This window comes from Bos grunniens, chromosome 8, assembly GCF_055505025.1.
Source record: "Bos grunniens cultivar Pamir isolate PY7600 chromosome 8, Bosgru_T2T1.0, whole genome shotgun sequence".
In the NCBI taxonomy this organism is placed as follows: Eukaryota; Metazoa; Chordata; class Mammalia; order Artiodactyla; family Bovidae; genus Bos; species Bos grunniens.
The window spans coordinates 29489443-29505553 of NC_141172.1; the positions used below are offsets into that span (position 1 = coordinate 29489443).

The 16111-nt window shown below is 37.6% G+C and overlaps 1 protein-coding gene across 1 annotated transcript in view; it reads left to right on the top strand.

The window, feature by feature from the left end:
• The window catches only part of LOC147366884 (uncharacterized), a 636757-nt gene that overhangs the window by 599222 nt on the left and 21424 nt on the right, over positions 1-16111 (top strand). Inside the window, exon 3 of the mRNA XM_086415110.1 lies at positions 4560-4863. Within this exon, the coding sequence (XP_086271236.1) occupies positions 4560-4863 (304 nt within the window). The remainder of the gene's footprint in view (positions 1-4559; positions 4864-16111) is intronic.

Consider the following 16111-nt stretch of genomic DNA (forward strand, 5'->3'; position numbering starts at 1 on the left):
TGTAGTCAACAGATCATTAATAAGTATAAAAAGTAATTTCAGAAATTAAGTGCATCCTCATGTATAATTACTGAATTTACTGAGACTAATGTTTTAAATATTAAGTTCTGTTTTCATGAGTTTTTCACGTTTATGTAAAAATTCTTTTAAATATTATTTTTTAACTACCCCAAAAGGTTTCAAACTTAATGCAGCTATTATGATTAGAATTTATTCTATTCCAGGTGTTGTATATTTACATATGTATAGTTATTCTTAGTGGTTGTGAATATAACAGTTATAATTTTAAATTCTCATTCATGCAGAATTATAAATATTTTCCTGTGTTTTTCATCTTCATTATAAACAGAAGAGGTCATGCTAATCGTAGCATAGTATGTCATCAACGTTTGGATCAGAACTGATTAGCCATTTGCTTCTTATAGAATTTTTATATTGTCAGAGCCATATTATGGTTTGAACTTAGGATTGTCTACACATTCCAACAAGTTATACTACACAGACCAATCGAGCTTTGCTCTTTTACATTGAAGAAAAATATTTCGTGTAGAAAAACAAGCTCCATAGTCCATCATTAATTGTTTAAAAAATTGTTAAAAAAATTGTTTAAAAAAAATATATCCTGGGTGAAATATTTTATATATATCACATTTTGAAATAAATAATTTCATTGCTTTCAACAATGTCATAGAGTTTTGATATAATGAATATAAAAACATTCCTTTAAACATTGTGCCATAAAAAATGTCATCATGATATCTGAAACATTTATTGTCATCTTAAATTTTGTCAGCATGACGAGCCAACACCGTTATAGCTATGGACCTCCACTGGGCATTCATGGAGAATTAGTGGAATGAGTTACCACCCCTCTCTCTGGTATACAAGAAACCTCCTAAGTGAACAGTCTGTAAAAAGAGGTGAAATATAGTTGAAAAATACAGTAGATTGGTTTTTAAATAAGACAGCTTGGGTAACCTTGCTGTGTGATCATGGCAACGTCATTTAACTTCTCTGTTTTTGTTTCCTCATCATATAAGTGATATAAAGACTCAACTGCTCTTTGAACAGTGTCTAACATATAATCCCTCAACACATTTTAGCTACTGTTATACAAATTTACTCCAAAGACAACGAACCAGGATTGGAGGGAGATAAGATTCCAAGAAAGGCATGATGTTTGTCATTCTGATGGTCTTCTAGTTCATCTCCTAGGAACTCATGACAAACTCTGAGGATGGGAATCTACTGAAATAAATAAAAAATGAAAACAAAAAGAATCATTTTGTGAAAATTTTCAGCTCGTTAGAAGAGAAAGTAACCAGGTGACAAAGACAAAGCCTCCCAGGTGGTAGATGAGGACACTGGGATCCTCACATTAGTCAACACGATCATCTTCGATGCTGTCATTGACTAAAATCACCTACAGCAGTGCCTTAATGTGACAAATAACCACACATGCCTATCTGCCACTGGTAGCAAAGAAGACATGATCCTAAAAAGGCTAGAGAGAAGTGAAAATGTAAAAAAGAAAAAATAAATTTCCCAAAATTCTCAAAGAAGAAATTTAGAGGGTCTATTCCTGATGGTAGGGGATTTGCTACTGAAAAATAATGTTTTGTGGCACTAATTTCACCCACAGACAGTTATGATATATTGCACCAAGTTTTAGAGGTGTGAATAGAATAATGGTTTGCTACAAAAGTCCAGAAATTGGTTTATTTGACAAGCATTTACTGAACAGCTATAATTGTTGTTCGAGGCATTGTTTACTGTACCAATGAGAGTTGGATAGGTGATATCATCATAACAAAGTACCCCCAAATCTCACTGATTTATAATAACAAACATCATTCTTCATCTATGACATAGGTCTCTCATGGTAACAATGACTCTCCTCCGTCATCATCTTCACTTACAAGAGGCAGCCAATGGAGGAACTTCTGTGTGGTATATTGATGGCCTTATACTAGAGAGAGAAGAGAAAGGGTGAAGCACTAGTTGAATGATGAAGCCCCTCTGTGCTCAAGGACTATGTGTCAGCTCCTTCCATGACCCTCTGAATTCAACAGAGCAGGGCTATGTGATCTCTTACAGAGTGGAAGACCAGGGGTGGGGGAAACATGAATTTTCAGCCAACAGCAACACAATTGACTTGCCATGTAATCTATCTTGTAGAATTTCATTTGGTCAAATTAGTCTTAAATATGATACTTTTTGGAGTAAACATGCAGACATCAGTGAAAGCACAAATTTGATAGTACAAAGTCAGTGTGCTTTTAAGTGTTAGTTCCTTGAGATTATTTGGAATTGAGGATCATATGAGTTCAGGGCTCAAGGATTCAAAAATATCTCCAGATTCTTTCATCATTTCCCAAAGGCAAAGCAAGAATAAGTAGGATACCAGACATTTATGCAATCCCTATGAGATCATACAGGCTAACAGAGGAAAGTTTTCAAAAGGCAAAAATATCATAGTTTCTTTTCAATAAACATTATTCAGTAAATACATCATTCATGGCCTGGAGACATACCTCCTTGGGTTGTGATCCTGGCAGGTATCATAGATTCTACAAGATGGGGCAAGTTATATTCTTACAGAGAAGATCTTCTTTTGGAACACCCAAGGATTACAAAAAGTGTAGCTATCCTTCAGATGAGATTTTATTTGCAGTGTTTCTTGTTCAGTGACCCTTCCTAACTGCACATAGGATACTTTTCATTCATTTGCTTTGGCCAATTTTATCTTCAGAAATCCTAGATTTCTGTAACTGAATTGATCTTGCCCTTTACTGAATTTATATAGATGAAATGGTCTTGTTTTAGACTTCTGAAACTATTTGTAAACCTCTCCCTTCACATGTTTGAAATAAATGTGAGGCATTAATTTTAGTCAGACAACACTGAGCCCAATTCACTTGGGAAAATGCATTTCAATGCAATTTATCATTCAGGGCCTTTCCACTACTCCCTGAGAGTAAATTAGGCACTTTGAAATGTGCATTAAACTCCTCCTGGCTACTAGGTACCATTTAGGGCTGTGGAGCAATAATTTACTTAGTGGTAACTTGGTGACCTCAAAAAGTTTATGTTATTTTGAAAGTTCTTAATTTTCTTCCACAAAATAATTAATGCACTAGGAGGCTGGGTATGCTTATAAATATGTTTCCAGACAGGCAACAACTATTGAATAAATAAATAAGATAGTGTCATCAAGCAGATACAGAAATGAAATGTTGCATAAATGTGTTGTCTATCCTATCCACACAACAGATGTTTATCTCACAAAACAATTATTTCTTTGGATTTCTTTTTATTTATAGGATAGTCTTACATTTTATTGTAATTAGTAATGCTTCATAGCTATAAGGATTTCCAGATTCACATCACTGGTTTTTCCATAGTACAAAGCACATTTATCCAAAGTTAGAATAATGTTCTAAATATCTTGAGAGTTCTGACAGCAACTTATATCCTGCTTCTTCCTTGATTCACAGCAAAGCTTTATCTAGGTTAACTAAGTTGGTTATTAAGTTTCAATACCTCCTACTTCAGTTGCTCATTTATTCAGTTCAGCTCAGTTCAGTTCAGTCACTCCGTCATGTCCGACTCTTTGCTACCCCATGAACTGTGGCATGCCAGGCCTCCCTGTTCATCACCAACTCCCGGAGTTCACTCAAACTCATGTCCATCAAGTCGGTGATGCCATCCAGCCGTCTCATCCTCTGTTGTCCCCTTCTCCTCCTGCCCCCAATCCCTCCCAGCATCAGAGTCTTTTCCAATGAGTCAGCTCTTCACATGAGGTAGCCAAAGTATTGGAGTTTCAGCTTTAGCATCAGTCCTTCCAAAGAACACCCAGGACTGATCTCCTTTAGAATGGACTGGTTGGATCTCCTTGCAGTCCAAGGGACTCTCAAGAGTCTTCTCCAACACCACACTTCAAAAGCATCAATTCTCCAGTGCTCAGCTTTCTTCACAGTCCAACTCTCACATCCATACATGACCACAGGAAAAACCATAGCCTTGACTAGACGGACCTTTGTTGGCAAAGTAATGCCTCTGCTTTTGAATATGCTATCTAGGTTGGTCATAAATTTCCTTCCAAGGAGTAAGCGTCTTTTAATTTCCTGGCTGCAGTCACCATCTGCAGTGATTTTGGAGCCCAGAAAAATAAAGTCTGACACTGTTTCCACTGTTTCCCCATCTATTTCCCATGAAGTGATGGGACCAGATGTCATGATCTTCGTTTTCTGGATGTTGAGCTTTAAGCCAACTTTTTCACTCTCCACTTTCACTTTCATCAAGAGGCTTTTTAGTTTCTCTTCACTTTCTGCCATAAAGGTGGTGTCATCTGCATATCTGAGGTTATTGATATTTCTCCCAGCAATCTTGATTCCAGCTTGTGCTTCTTCCAGCCCAGTGTTTCTCATGATGTACTCTGTATATAAGTTAAATAATGAGGGTGACAGTATACAGCCTTGACATACTCCTTTCCCTATTTGAAACCAGTCTGTTGTTCCATGTCCAGTTCTAACTGTTACTTCTTGACCTGCATACAGGTTTCTCAAGAGGCAGGTACCCCTCGCCCAAACTCAGGGGCAGAGGCCAAGAGGAGCTACCCCACATCCAAGGTCAGGGGCAACAGCTGAGAGAAGCTACCCCACGCCAGAGGTCACGGGCAGGGCTGAAAGGAGCTACCCCATGTCCAAGGAGCAGTGGCTGCACGGGCACAGGAGGGCCGAGAGGAGCTATTCCACGTTCAAGGTTAGGAGGGGCAGCTGTGAGGAGATACCCCTCATCCAAGGTAAGGAGCAGTGGCTGTGCTTTGCTGGAGCGGCTGTGAAGAGATACCCCATGTCCAAGGTAAGAGAAACCCAAGTAAGACAATAAGTGTTGCGAGAGGCATCAGAGGGCAGACACACGAATCATAATCACAGAAAACTAGTCAATCTAATCACACGGACCACAGCCTTGTCTAACTCAATGAAACTAAGCCATGCCATGTGGGGCCACCCAAGATGGGCGGGTCATGGTGGAGAGGTCTGACAGAATGTGGTCCACTGGAGAAGGGAATGGCAAACCACTTCAGTATTCTTGCCTTGAGAACCCCATGAAGAGTATGAAAAGGCAAAATGATAGGATACTGAAAAAGGAACTCCCCAGGTCAGTAGGTGCCCAATATGCTACTGGAGATCCATGGAGAAATAACTCCAGAAAGAATGAAGGGATGGAGCCAAAGCTCATTTATTAAAGTGCCTCAAATTAAGTTTCATCCACCAAGTTAAGTACAAGTTGTATCCTCTGGATCTTGCTTTCACTTGGGGAGAGAGAATTACTGATAAAAAGAAATACAGCATTCATCTATTCTAAGGTGCAAAGATTTTCATATGTTGATATCTCTAAAATTTGGATATGTCTTATAAGTGATCTGCCTACATTTCTTTGGTAGCACCTTTTTCTCTCTTATTGTTATAAAGTGATGGTACATTTTGTAACTGATGGCATATTGGATTTTTGAAACGTAAAAAGGCAGTATATTTTAGAATTTTGAAGACAAAGACCTGAGTAAAATATCTCTGAGGCTTCTCAGGTGGCTCAGTGGTTAAGAATCCACTTGCCAAAGCAGGAATTGCAGGAGACACAGGTTTAATCCCTGGATGGGGAAAATCCCCTGGAGGAGGAAATGGCAATCAACTCCAATATTCTTGACAGAGCACCCTGGAGGGCTACAGTTTATGGGGTCACAAAGAGTGGGACGTGACTGAGGGACTGAGTACGCTCACAAGAAAATAGCATAAGACAAGCAGAAGCTGATAATGTTTTCATACCCATTTCAACTATACTCTCCCTCTGAAGATGAGTTTATTCCCACCAACGTGTTTTGTAAATGTTTGAATGGGGCAGAAATTGACCATTATATAAAAGTAAAATGTGTGTGAAATTTTGAGGAAATATATGTGTACCATAATAAAGCAGCAGAAATATTTATTGTAATAACTAAAGATTATTCTTACTACTCTCCAACTAATGGGAGTTGAAATACTGACTTGCCAGTGAAGCAGAGTTTTGGTAAGACACACTGATCCAAAAAACTTGTGTATACAATTAATATATAGCTTTGGTCAGAAGAGACCCATAAGGGAATGTCTTTTTCAGAAAAAATTCTACTCAAATCATTTCAATTGCATCTACTCTGGACCTCTTTGGATGAACCATCAAGTTCACATGTCAGTGACAACAGAGACAGGCGGGTAGAGGCATAGGAGACAAGAAAAACAGAGAAAAAGAAAAAAGGAAGGAAAGATAGAAGGAAAAGAAGAAACAGAAGAGATTACATGTAATCAAGATATGGAATTCCTCAAATTATACCCTTGATGTTACCCTGAATTTAAAAAGATATTCGCCTAAATATTCTACACATTTTTATTAACAAATAAATACTAAAAAATATATATGCTCAATTCTGTTAGTAAAATGTGATGCCCATTAGAGTTTGTTTGCTATATTATCCTGAAGTATCAACAAACACCTGGAAATCCCACTTCTGATACACAAAATGTCAAAATTCCAAAATGTGATTTCATGAGTATTCCAACACCAAGCTCCCTGAATAGGGCACTTTTCAGGAAAGATTTCATTCAAATTTAAACAGCTATGTCATAATTTTCAAATGAAACATATATCGTTGAACATCTTGTGAATTTAAGTCCTAGAGTACAGCATAACTGTAAACTATTATACGATAAGAACTATTTTCTGTATCTACATACCTTGATAGCATTGTGAAGAGAGAAGTTAAGATGTGATACACATGTAATATGGAAGATCCTGAGACTGAGACCTCTGTACTGTTCCAACCAACATCACAACAGATTCACACTGAAGTTGAATGTGAAATATGCATTTGAACTCTGAAAACTTTAATAATATTTATCCATCTATAAATTCTACATTTGCCTGAAATTACTCTTCAGAGTCTGTTTATAATCTTTAATTTATAGAGTTAATTAAAATGATTAAGAAAATCCTAACTTCATTGGAAATTAGGGAAAATAATAGAGTTAATTTTTTTCCTTTTGATTCACTTCTATTGACTCTATTGATCCATCTGTACCTTGTGAGTATGACCAGGATCTGGAAGCATGCAGTAAAAACTATTAAGTTTGAGAAACATGGCCCTCAAACTTTTATTTATACTTGCAACCTTTTAAACATCCAGTTAATTACATTACATTCATAAAATAATGATAATTATATTTCCTTTTATAGTTATCAATAGGATTAAATGAACTCATCTATACAAACATCTGGCACATCAAGTATGTTCAATCATCGGTTGGTTAAAATAAGTCCCATATAGCCAAAGAAGCGACTTAGTAGCAGCAGCCAGAGAGTAGTAGTGGCAATGGCACCCCACTCCAGTGCTCTTGCCTGGAAAATCCCATGGACAGAGGAGCCTGGTAGGCTGCAGTCCATGGGGTTGCTAAGTCGGACATGACTGAGCCTCTTCACTTTCACTTTTCACTTTCATGCATTGGAGGAGGAAATGGCAACCCACTCTAGTGTTCTTGCCTGGAGGATCCTGGGGACAGCAGGGCCTGGTGGGCTGCTGTCTATGGGGCTGCAAAGAGTCGGACACAACTGAAGCGACTTAGCAGCAGCAGCAGCTTACTTTTTAGTTATGTGGTAGAGTCTGTTGCTGCTGCTACTAAATCACATCAGTCATGTCCAACTCTGTGCAATCCCATAGATGGCAGCCCACCAGGCCCTGCTATCCCCAGGATTCTCCAGGCAAGAACACTAGAATGGGTTGCCATTTCCTTCTCCAACGCACACATGCAGGTTAGAGTCTACTTGATGATTTACTTCTACTTTCTCCTTCCCTGGTGGCTCAGATGGTAAAGCATCTGTCTACAATGCGGGAGACCTGGGTTTGATCCCTGGGTCGGGAAGGCACCCTGGAGAAGGAAATGGCAATCCATTCCAGTACTATTGCCTGGAAAATCCCATGGACAGAGGAGCTTGGTAGGTTACAGTCCATGGGGTCACAAAGAGTCAGACATGACTGAGCGACTTCACTTTCACTTTCACTTTCTCCATAAATTTCATAAATTTCAGTAACTCAACTCAATAAATATTTATTGAATGATGTGATAGGTCTAGCTGCTGCTGCTGCTAAGTCGCTTCAGTTGAGTCCGACTCTGCAACCCCATAGATGGCAGCCCACCAGGCTCCCCCGTCCCTGGGATTCTCCAGGCAAGAACACTGGAGTGGGTTGCCATTTCCTTCTCTAGAGAAGAAGGGTTCATAGAGAATGTTGACATGTCAATAATATTCACATGAGAAGAACCCTGTACCCCTGTTTTACAGTTTTAGCAAGAAGTGTGGATTTCCTTATGACTAAAGGGTGGTGAAGAAGATGAATGATAGTGGGTACCATAAAACCACTGATGAAAAACATTCGGAAAAGATGAGCCTGAAGATACTAGTGAAACATAGAAACAGCATCCATAATAAGATGAGGAGAAAACCACAAAAGGTATATTAAAATTCAGATAAATTCTAAGATAGCTTAAAGACAAGAAGACTAGGCAAATATATCTGGAAGAAATATATTCAAATGAAAAGCTCGATCACCTTGCTAATTTGGTAGGTTAAAAAGCAAATAAGCTAAAATCCACATTATCTTTACTGTTAGTTAGTTCAGTCACTCAGTTGTGTCCAACTCTTTGAGACCCCATGGACTGCAGTACACCAGGCTTCCCTGTCCATCACCAACTCCTGGAGCTTACTCAAACTCACGTCCTATGAGTCAGTGATGCCATCCAACCATCTCATCCTTTGTCGTCCACTTCTTGTCCCGCTTTCAATCATTCCCAGCATCAGGGTCTTTTCAAATGAGTCAGTTCTTCACATCAGATGGCCAAAGTGTTGGAGTTTCAGCTTCAGCATTAATCCTTCCAATGAATATTCAAGACTGATTTCCTCTAGGATGGACTGGTTGGATCTCATTGCTGTCCAAGGGACTCTCAAGAGTTATCTCCAACACCACAGTTCAAAAGCATCAAATCTTTACTATAGCAGACAGCTAATCAGATATCTAATTTTAGCTTAGTTCACATATTAGGGTCAACGGTATTTAGGGGAGAGAAACTATCCTTTCTTGCTTGAAGTCTTAGATCCATGAGGCATGATATGGTTTATTTTATTGATAAAGGAATGTGAGATGACCTTGAGGGAGTAATAAAATGACTCAAGAATCTGTAGGTCATAAGGAGACTCTGATCACACTCTTTCAGTGGCCCTGACCCCTCTTCCATTCCTCATCTTCTCCACCTTCCAAAATCACCGTATCTTCCTCTTATTTCCTACCAAACAAATGATCTTTCACATTTGGTTCCCGTAGAATTACATCTTCTAACCCAAACCAGAATATCAGTAACTTTTCAAAAATGACATTTTTTTTCCTGCATGGAAGAGAAATCCTAGTGCAAACTGTTAAGATAATTCTATGTTTGAGACAGACTCATAGATACAGAGAATAAACTAGTGGTTACCCAAAGGGAGAGGGTTGGGGCTTTAGGCAAAATAGGTGAAGGAAATTAAGGACAAACTTCTAGTTATAAAATAAATAAGCCATGCGAATGTGATGCAGCATGGGGAATATAGTCATTAATATTATAACAACTTTGTATGGTGACAGGTAGTTACTAGACTTATCATGGTGATCAACACATGATGTCTATAAATGCCAAATCACTATTTGTAAACCTGACGCTGATATAATATTACACATCAATTATACTTCAATTAAAATAAAAGGAAATGAAGAGAATACTGTGTTCTCTATTTGAGCACTCCAGAATACATTACAAATTGTAGTAATTCACATATCTTCCTTTTTCTGTTGGCTTAATCGTAAAGCTTTAGAAGGTGGGGGATGAAGAGCAGCTGACCTCAGCTATAAATTATGTGACCATCTATCATCAACTTGTGAATCAAGGTCATGACCAGAGTGTTGTTTGGTAATAACACCCTTGATAATGACACGTGGAATAGTCAGTTATCCAGCATTTCCAAAGATCTCTCATCTTCTGTTGCCAAAGCTTCATCCTTTTTTTAAAAAAACACAGTAAAGTTTAAAAAAAGAAAATAAAGTTTACAAACATTCTAATAAGGAATTAGGAAGACAGGAGAGCTAGTATTTATCACCCTTAAAGAGCAGGTGATATGAAAATTACTCTCTTTTTTCAGGAAAAAATGTGTATAGTAAGGAAGGTGGTAATGGGGGGAGAGCACGTGGTGTAAGTGACCATGAGGATGAGAGAAAGGGGAAGAGGCTCAGTGCCTATCAGGAGTGGGAGATCTGGAAAGTGGGAAAGGTTTCTAATGTACATGTGGGCTGTCTAAAACTCCTTCAACGAATCTTTAAAATTTAAGTTTTCTTCAAAGAGCCAGTAAACACTGCTGTTCCTTTATATGTTGTACCACATAAAGATTAGACCATATGGCACCTCAGGTGTTTATGGGATGCAAATTTATATATAGGAAGGTGTTTTTATATATGTATATACATATTATTTTCAATGCCAAGTTCTTATTTATCCTTACATTTTCCACAACACCAAGCATAGTATTTTGCATACGGCAGGTACTCAATAAATATTCACTAAAGTCACACAAATAAGTATGGTTCTCAAACTAGTGTTTACTAACCTGGAAACATTGTGATATGCTGGAAAGAATATATGTCTGTTGACATGAAAACATCTCAGCTATACTCCTTGTCTTATTAAACTCAATGGTTTTGGAACCTTTAGCAAGTTCTTTCTCTTTCCTAGAATCTCGTTCCTTCTTTGGATCATAAGGGCATTGACTGGGTCATCTCTCATTGCCTGTCCAACATTCTAAGTCCAACACTGTACACTTATAAGTTTCCAGGTAATTTTATTTGGCGTAGATATCATAAGCATTGTGTAGCCCCGGATTCCATCTGTTCTACTCTAGAGTTCTTCAAGTCTATATTTGGTTTCCCATTGTTTATTGTTTTAAGATAAACAGCTGAGATAATACTGTGAAAGAAGGGTGATGAAAAGCACTAGTTTAGAACTCATGTGGTGTGTGCATGATAAGCTTGTCACATTCGACTCTTTGTGACCCTACGGACCATAGCCTGGCAAGTTCCTTTGTCCACAGGATTCTCTAAGCATGAATACTGAAATGGATTGCCATGCCCTCCTCAAGGGGATCTTCCCAACCCAGGGATCAAATTGGCTTCTCTTACATCTCCTGCATTGGCCCGAGTTCTTTACCACTAGTGCCACCTAGGAAGCAGCCCCCCACCCCGCGTTGTTTAAATGACCAGAGGTGATGAAGTAGCCCCAGTAACAATAAGAGCTATTGTACAGTCATTGTTTATTGTGGGTCCTAGGCACTGTGCTGGTCATAAAAGAAACATTTTCTTTTCTGCTTATAATAATTCCGGTCAGTGGGCTTCCCAGGTGGCTCAGTGGGTAAAGAATATGCCTGCAAAGCAAGAGACACAGGAGACATGGGTTCAGTCCCTGGGTTTTGAAGATCCCCTGGAGGAGGGCATGACAATCCACTCCAGTATTCTTGCCTGGAGAATCCCATGGACAGAGGAACCTGGTGGGCTACAGTCCCTAGGATTGCAAAGTCAGACATGACTAAAGTGACTGAGAAGGCACACAGGCAATCCTGAGAAGCGGGCCTCATTGTTTTAGTGGCAACACTCCTTGAAATAAGTATAATAATCACAAGAAAGAGTGCTGGTGGTCATCTGGGATTAGGGGTTATGGACAGGTTCTATTCTTCCTTAGATGGTAACCCATAGAGTCACAGCAAGATATTGTGCAACTATCCCAAATTCAAATTTGTAAATATGCTGCTATGAGTAGTTTTTGTAAGGAATTGACATCTCTAAAAAAGCAACTTTAAGAATATTTTAATAGATCTTACTTGTGCTAATGAATTTTACGAGATATATCCTTTGTCCTATTTTCATCTGGTTCTATTAGAATTAGCTCTTTCTTACAAGTAAAAGAACTAAAGATTTATTGTCCTCAGAACATGTGGAAATTAGAAAATGGACTAATGGAACCCATTAATATCCTTTCAACAATTAGATGAATTGTAGATCAATACAGTATATTAATAGAGTCAAACTGATTTATATAAATACCCCATCGGGACAGCCTCAGGAAGCTAGCAGTAGTGTGAATGGTCTGGAAAAAGCAAGAAAGTCTTACTTACAAGACAAAGACCTCTTTCCTAGCTTGTATTTTAACAATTTTGAAGTGACAAGTGAAAATAAGCTAATCTATCTTGTTTAATGAAAACACACCACATCTTATTGAAAAACATCTAAGTGTAGCAAAGTGAACAGCATTCTTATAATATTAATAATAAATTAGTTCTTTGTTGTGTATTCCACAGTCAAATGTATGTATTATTTTAAAAAATGATTTTAGTAATAATTCTTATTTTAGTTTAAATATCCTTTTTGTTTTCAGGATGCAAGAAATTCAGAATAAACGGACTGATTAAATATGATTGATATAACAGTTACCCTCCCCTGTACACATTCTCCATAAACCTCTAAGTCTAACCTCAAAGATTAAAAATAGAATTCCAAAGGAAAATTACTGCAAAAGTACTTTGTGCTAAACTGGCATCAGACATAAAAATAAAATAATGTCTGTAAAGTTTAAGGGACTAATTAAGATTGTAATGTGGCCTCATTCCTAGGAAAATATTAGGACTCATGATTCAAGAAGCCCTGTGTTTCACAAATTAAAACAAAAACTATTGAGATAGTTCATCTATTAAAATGTTCCAGGATTGAAATTTAATGAAAATCTTTAATTAATTTATATCTGAATTTCATTTTCTCATTATCAGTGAGAATCATTAGGAAAATAGAGAATGGTATGAACTGCCCACGTTCCCATAAAAAAAGAGGTCAAAAGGTAGAGCATGGCAGTTCAGCAAGAAAAAGAAAACAAACTATAAATTATCTTCTGCAGAAGGACAGCGTGTTCAGCCAGACACAACAGGTTTTCTTTCTTTTTCTTTTTTTTATTGCTTACGATACTCTGGCACCCCTGCTTATGAGCTTAGATCTACAAAAGCATAGCTGGGCATTGGGTATACTCAGCTCCAAATGAGGAGTCAGGACACATCTGTTCACACGTTACTAAAAGGAGATGGGCACAACCGTAGTAGACATCAGACCCTGTACAATTTGGAGCAGGATGTAGAATAAAGAAGTTGGCTTTAATTCTGGAAGAAAGGGGGAGAAAACCCCAAACATCCTTTTTCATTTACATTGACAGCAGACAAAAATGGAAAGCAAAAAAGAAGCCCAAGATAAGGAGAAAGCTGTTTCTTATTATTCTGACTCTTAAGAGGAAAAGAAATAATGTATATTGGGTCAACATGAGGTATTGATTGTCATATCACTAATTATGAATTTAACTACCATTAACATAGATGCTAGAAAAGCTTTCATTGACACTCAAAACAATTCAGTAACTTAAATGCCCCTTAGATCCCCCTGCAGCTTCTAAAGACAAGGTTTATGAAATTACATAGTGCATATTCAAAAGCATCAAATGAAAGATAGCTGAGTCATGATGGTCAGTAAGAAGGTAAATTTGCCCTTCCCAATTGTGACACAATTCTAAGAACATCTCTATTCATACAACTGAACACTCAGTGACTGCTTTAATTCTTTGAGGAGGCTGGAAAGAATTGACAGCACAAATCAATGGGTACAAACACAAGCTCTTCCCAAAATGAACCCACGAAGGGGGTTGTTCATCAAACTGGCTTTTGATGGTTTCTCTAAAAATCTAATCATTTCCTCAAATTCTTAAGAGGGAACATGTAGTTAAAACCAGAAGAAATTTGAATATTGCCAGCAAAGTGTTCTATGAAGAATTTCCTCATTTAAAAAATTTTAACAGTAACACAAAATGAAACAGAAAGAAAGGAAAATGTTGAGAAGAAGCACAGGGTATTCAAAAGAAATAATACTAACTTAAGGAAGCTTAGGGGCTTCCCAGGCAGCACGAGTCGTAGAGAGCTGGCCTGCCAATGCTGGAGATGTAAGAGATGCAGATTTAATCCCTGGGTTGGGAAGATCCTGTGGAGGAGGGCATGGCAACCCACTCCAGTATTCTTGCCTGGAGAATTCTATGGACAGAGGAGTCTGGTGAACTATGGTTCATGCAGTCACAAAAAGCTGGACGTGAGTGAAGTGACTTAACATGCATGCAAGGAAGCTAAGGCCCCGATACCCAACGTTTGCTTAGGAAGGACATTTCTGCCTTCTCAGTTCTTATAGAACTGAAGGTGTTTCTTCTGAGAGAAAAATGGAGGAGAACTCCAATTTTTTGGAGGAGGACTTCCCTCAGGTTCTGCATACATTATTTTAGCATCCTGACTCAGTGTTTAAATCATATTTTTAAAAAAATCAAATCTCTTTTAAAAATGAATAAAATAATACCTAATATGTGTAACAAGTGTAATGTCAAAGGCAACATGCCCAGGGTTTTGAAGTATTACCTGTTTGGCTCACCACGAGAGTCCTAAGAAGAAAGTACAGTGATTGTCCTGCATTATAAAGATGTGGTAAAATATCCCCCAGGAACAGATTTATGAAATAGTCAATCAGAGATGTATTTTCAACTTTTAACAAGTCTCAGGACCCCAGTTCTGGTCATATTACTTCCTGGGACTGTACTATGAATACAGTAGCTCCTAGGCCATGAGTGGGTCTTTAAATTAACAAAAATTAAACTTAAAATTCATTTCCTTAATCACAGTAGCCACATTTTAAGTATGCAATAGCTACTGTAATTTATAGTGCAGATAGGACACTTCCAACATCACAGAAAATTCTTTAGACATCACCACCTGAGGATATTGGTTTTCCTTTGATGGTGCTGTCAACTTTCTCTTCCATTCCTTACAGTATCCTAAACCAGCATTAATCCACAGAAAATACTTTGATAGGCTGTGATGAATCTTTCCTTCCACCTCCCAGGAAAGGCACACCATCCTCTTATCTGGAGAAAATTGTTTGTATCCCACTTCTCAAAACAAAACTGTTTTAATTTCTAAAAAATGATTAGGAATGAAAGCTTAAAATTTTTATCAAATAGAAATGTGATGAGTACTCTCTGGGAGTCAATGTAGGCTTTTCACCAAACCATCTGTATGATCTTTGACAGCTCAGAAAGTAAAGCAAGTAAGATTATTATGAAGTATATTTTATGGTGATGATGTTATTTTGGCTTCACATAAAATAATGATGAAATTTCACTAGGGAATGCAGTTATGTGCATTTCTGCCTAAAATGATATAGTAGGACATTCTAAGAACACACATCAGAGAATAATCAGAATGATTCAGTGCTAAATCACGACAAAGAAATATCCAGTCTTGGCCTGAATCCTATAGACAAAAAGAAGATGTTAAGGAGTATCACAAAGGTAAATGAGATCCAGAAGGGAGCAGAACAGGTTATTGCCAATAATTTTCCAATAATGGCAGGTCAATATAATGTTATTAGTAGTGTAAATTGCTAATCATTAAATTTGGAAGTGTTAGGCAGTATATTCAAAATCAAAGTTCAAACATAATTAAGAAATCAGTTGAGGTAGGACTTCATTTGTGCTTTTTGAAGGTAGAGAAAGCAAGCACCCAAAAATACTGACAGAACTAAGATAATGATTTCAACTGATCTAGGAAAATATGTGAGGAATGAAATGAAGACTCAGTATTGTTGGCTAACATACTAGCTTACTTGCAGTTTTCATTCCCAAAGTGAAGATATTGTACTATCTTATGAAATAAACCGTTACATTGAGTTTTTACTTTGAATAGTGGCATAACTTTGTCATGCACATACAAAAAATTTTAGACTCATAAAATATTCTTATTGAAAGAAGCTTTGGGAAGTTCTCTAGCTTAACCTCTAAATTTTATCGATCAGGATCCTAAGACCCAGAAAGGGTCAGTAATTCAACTATGGTCACTTAGTTCATTGGCAACAGAGTTGGGGCTAAAACCATGGCACCGGATG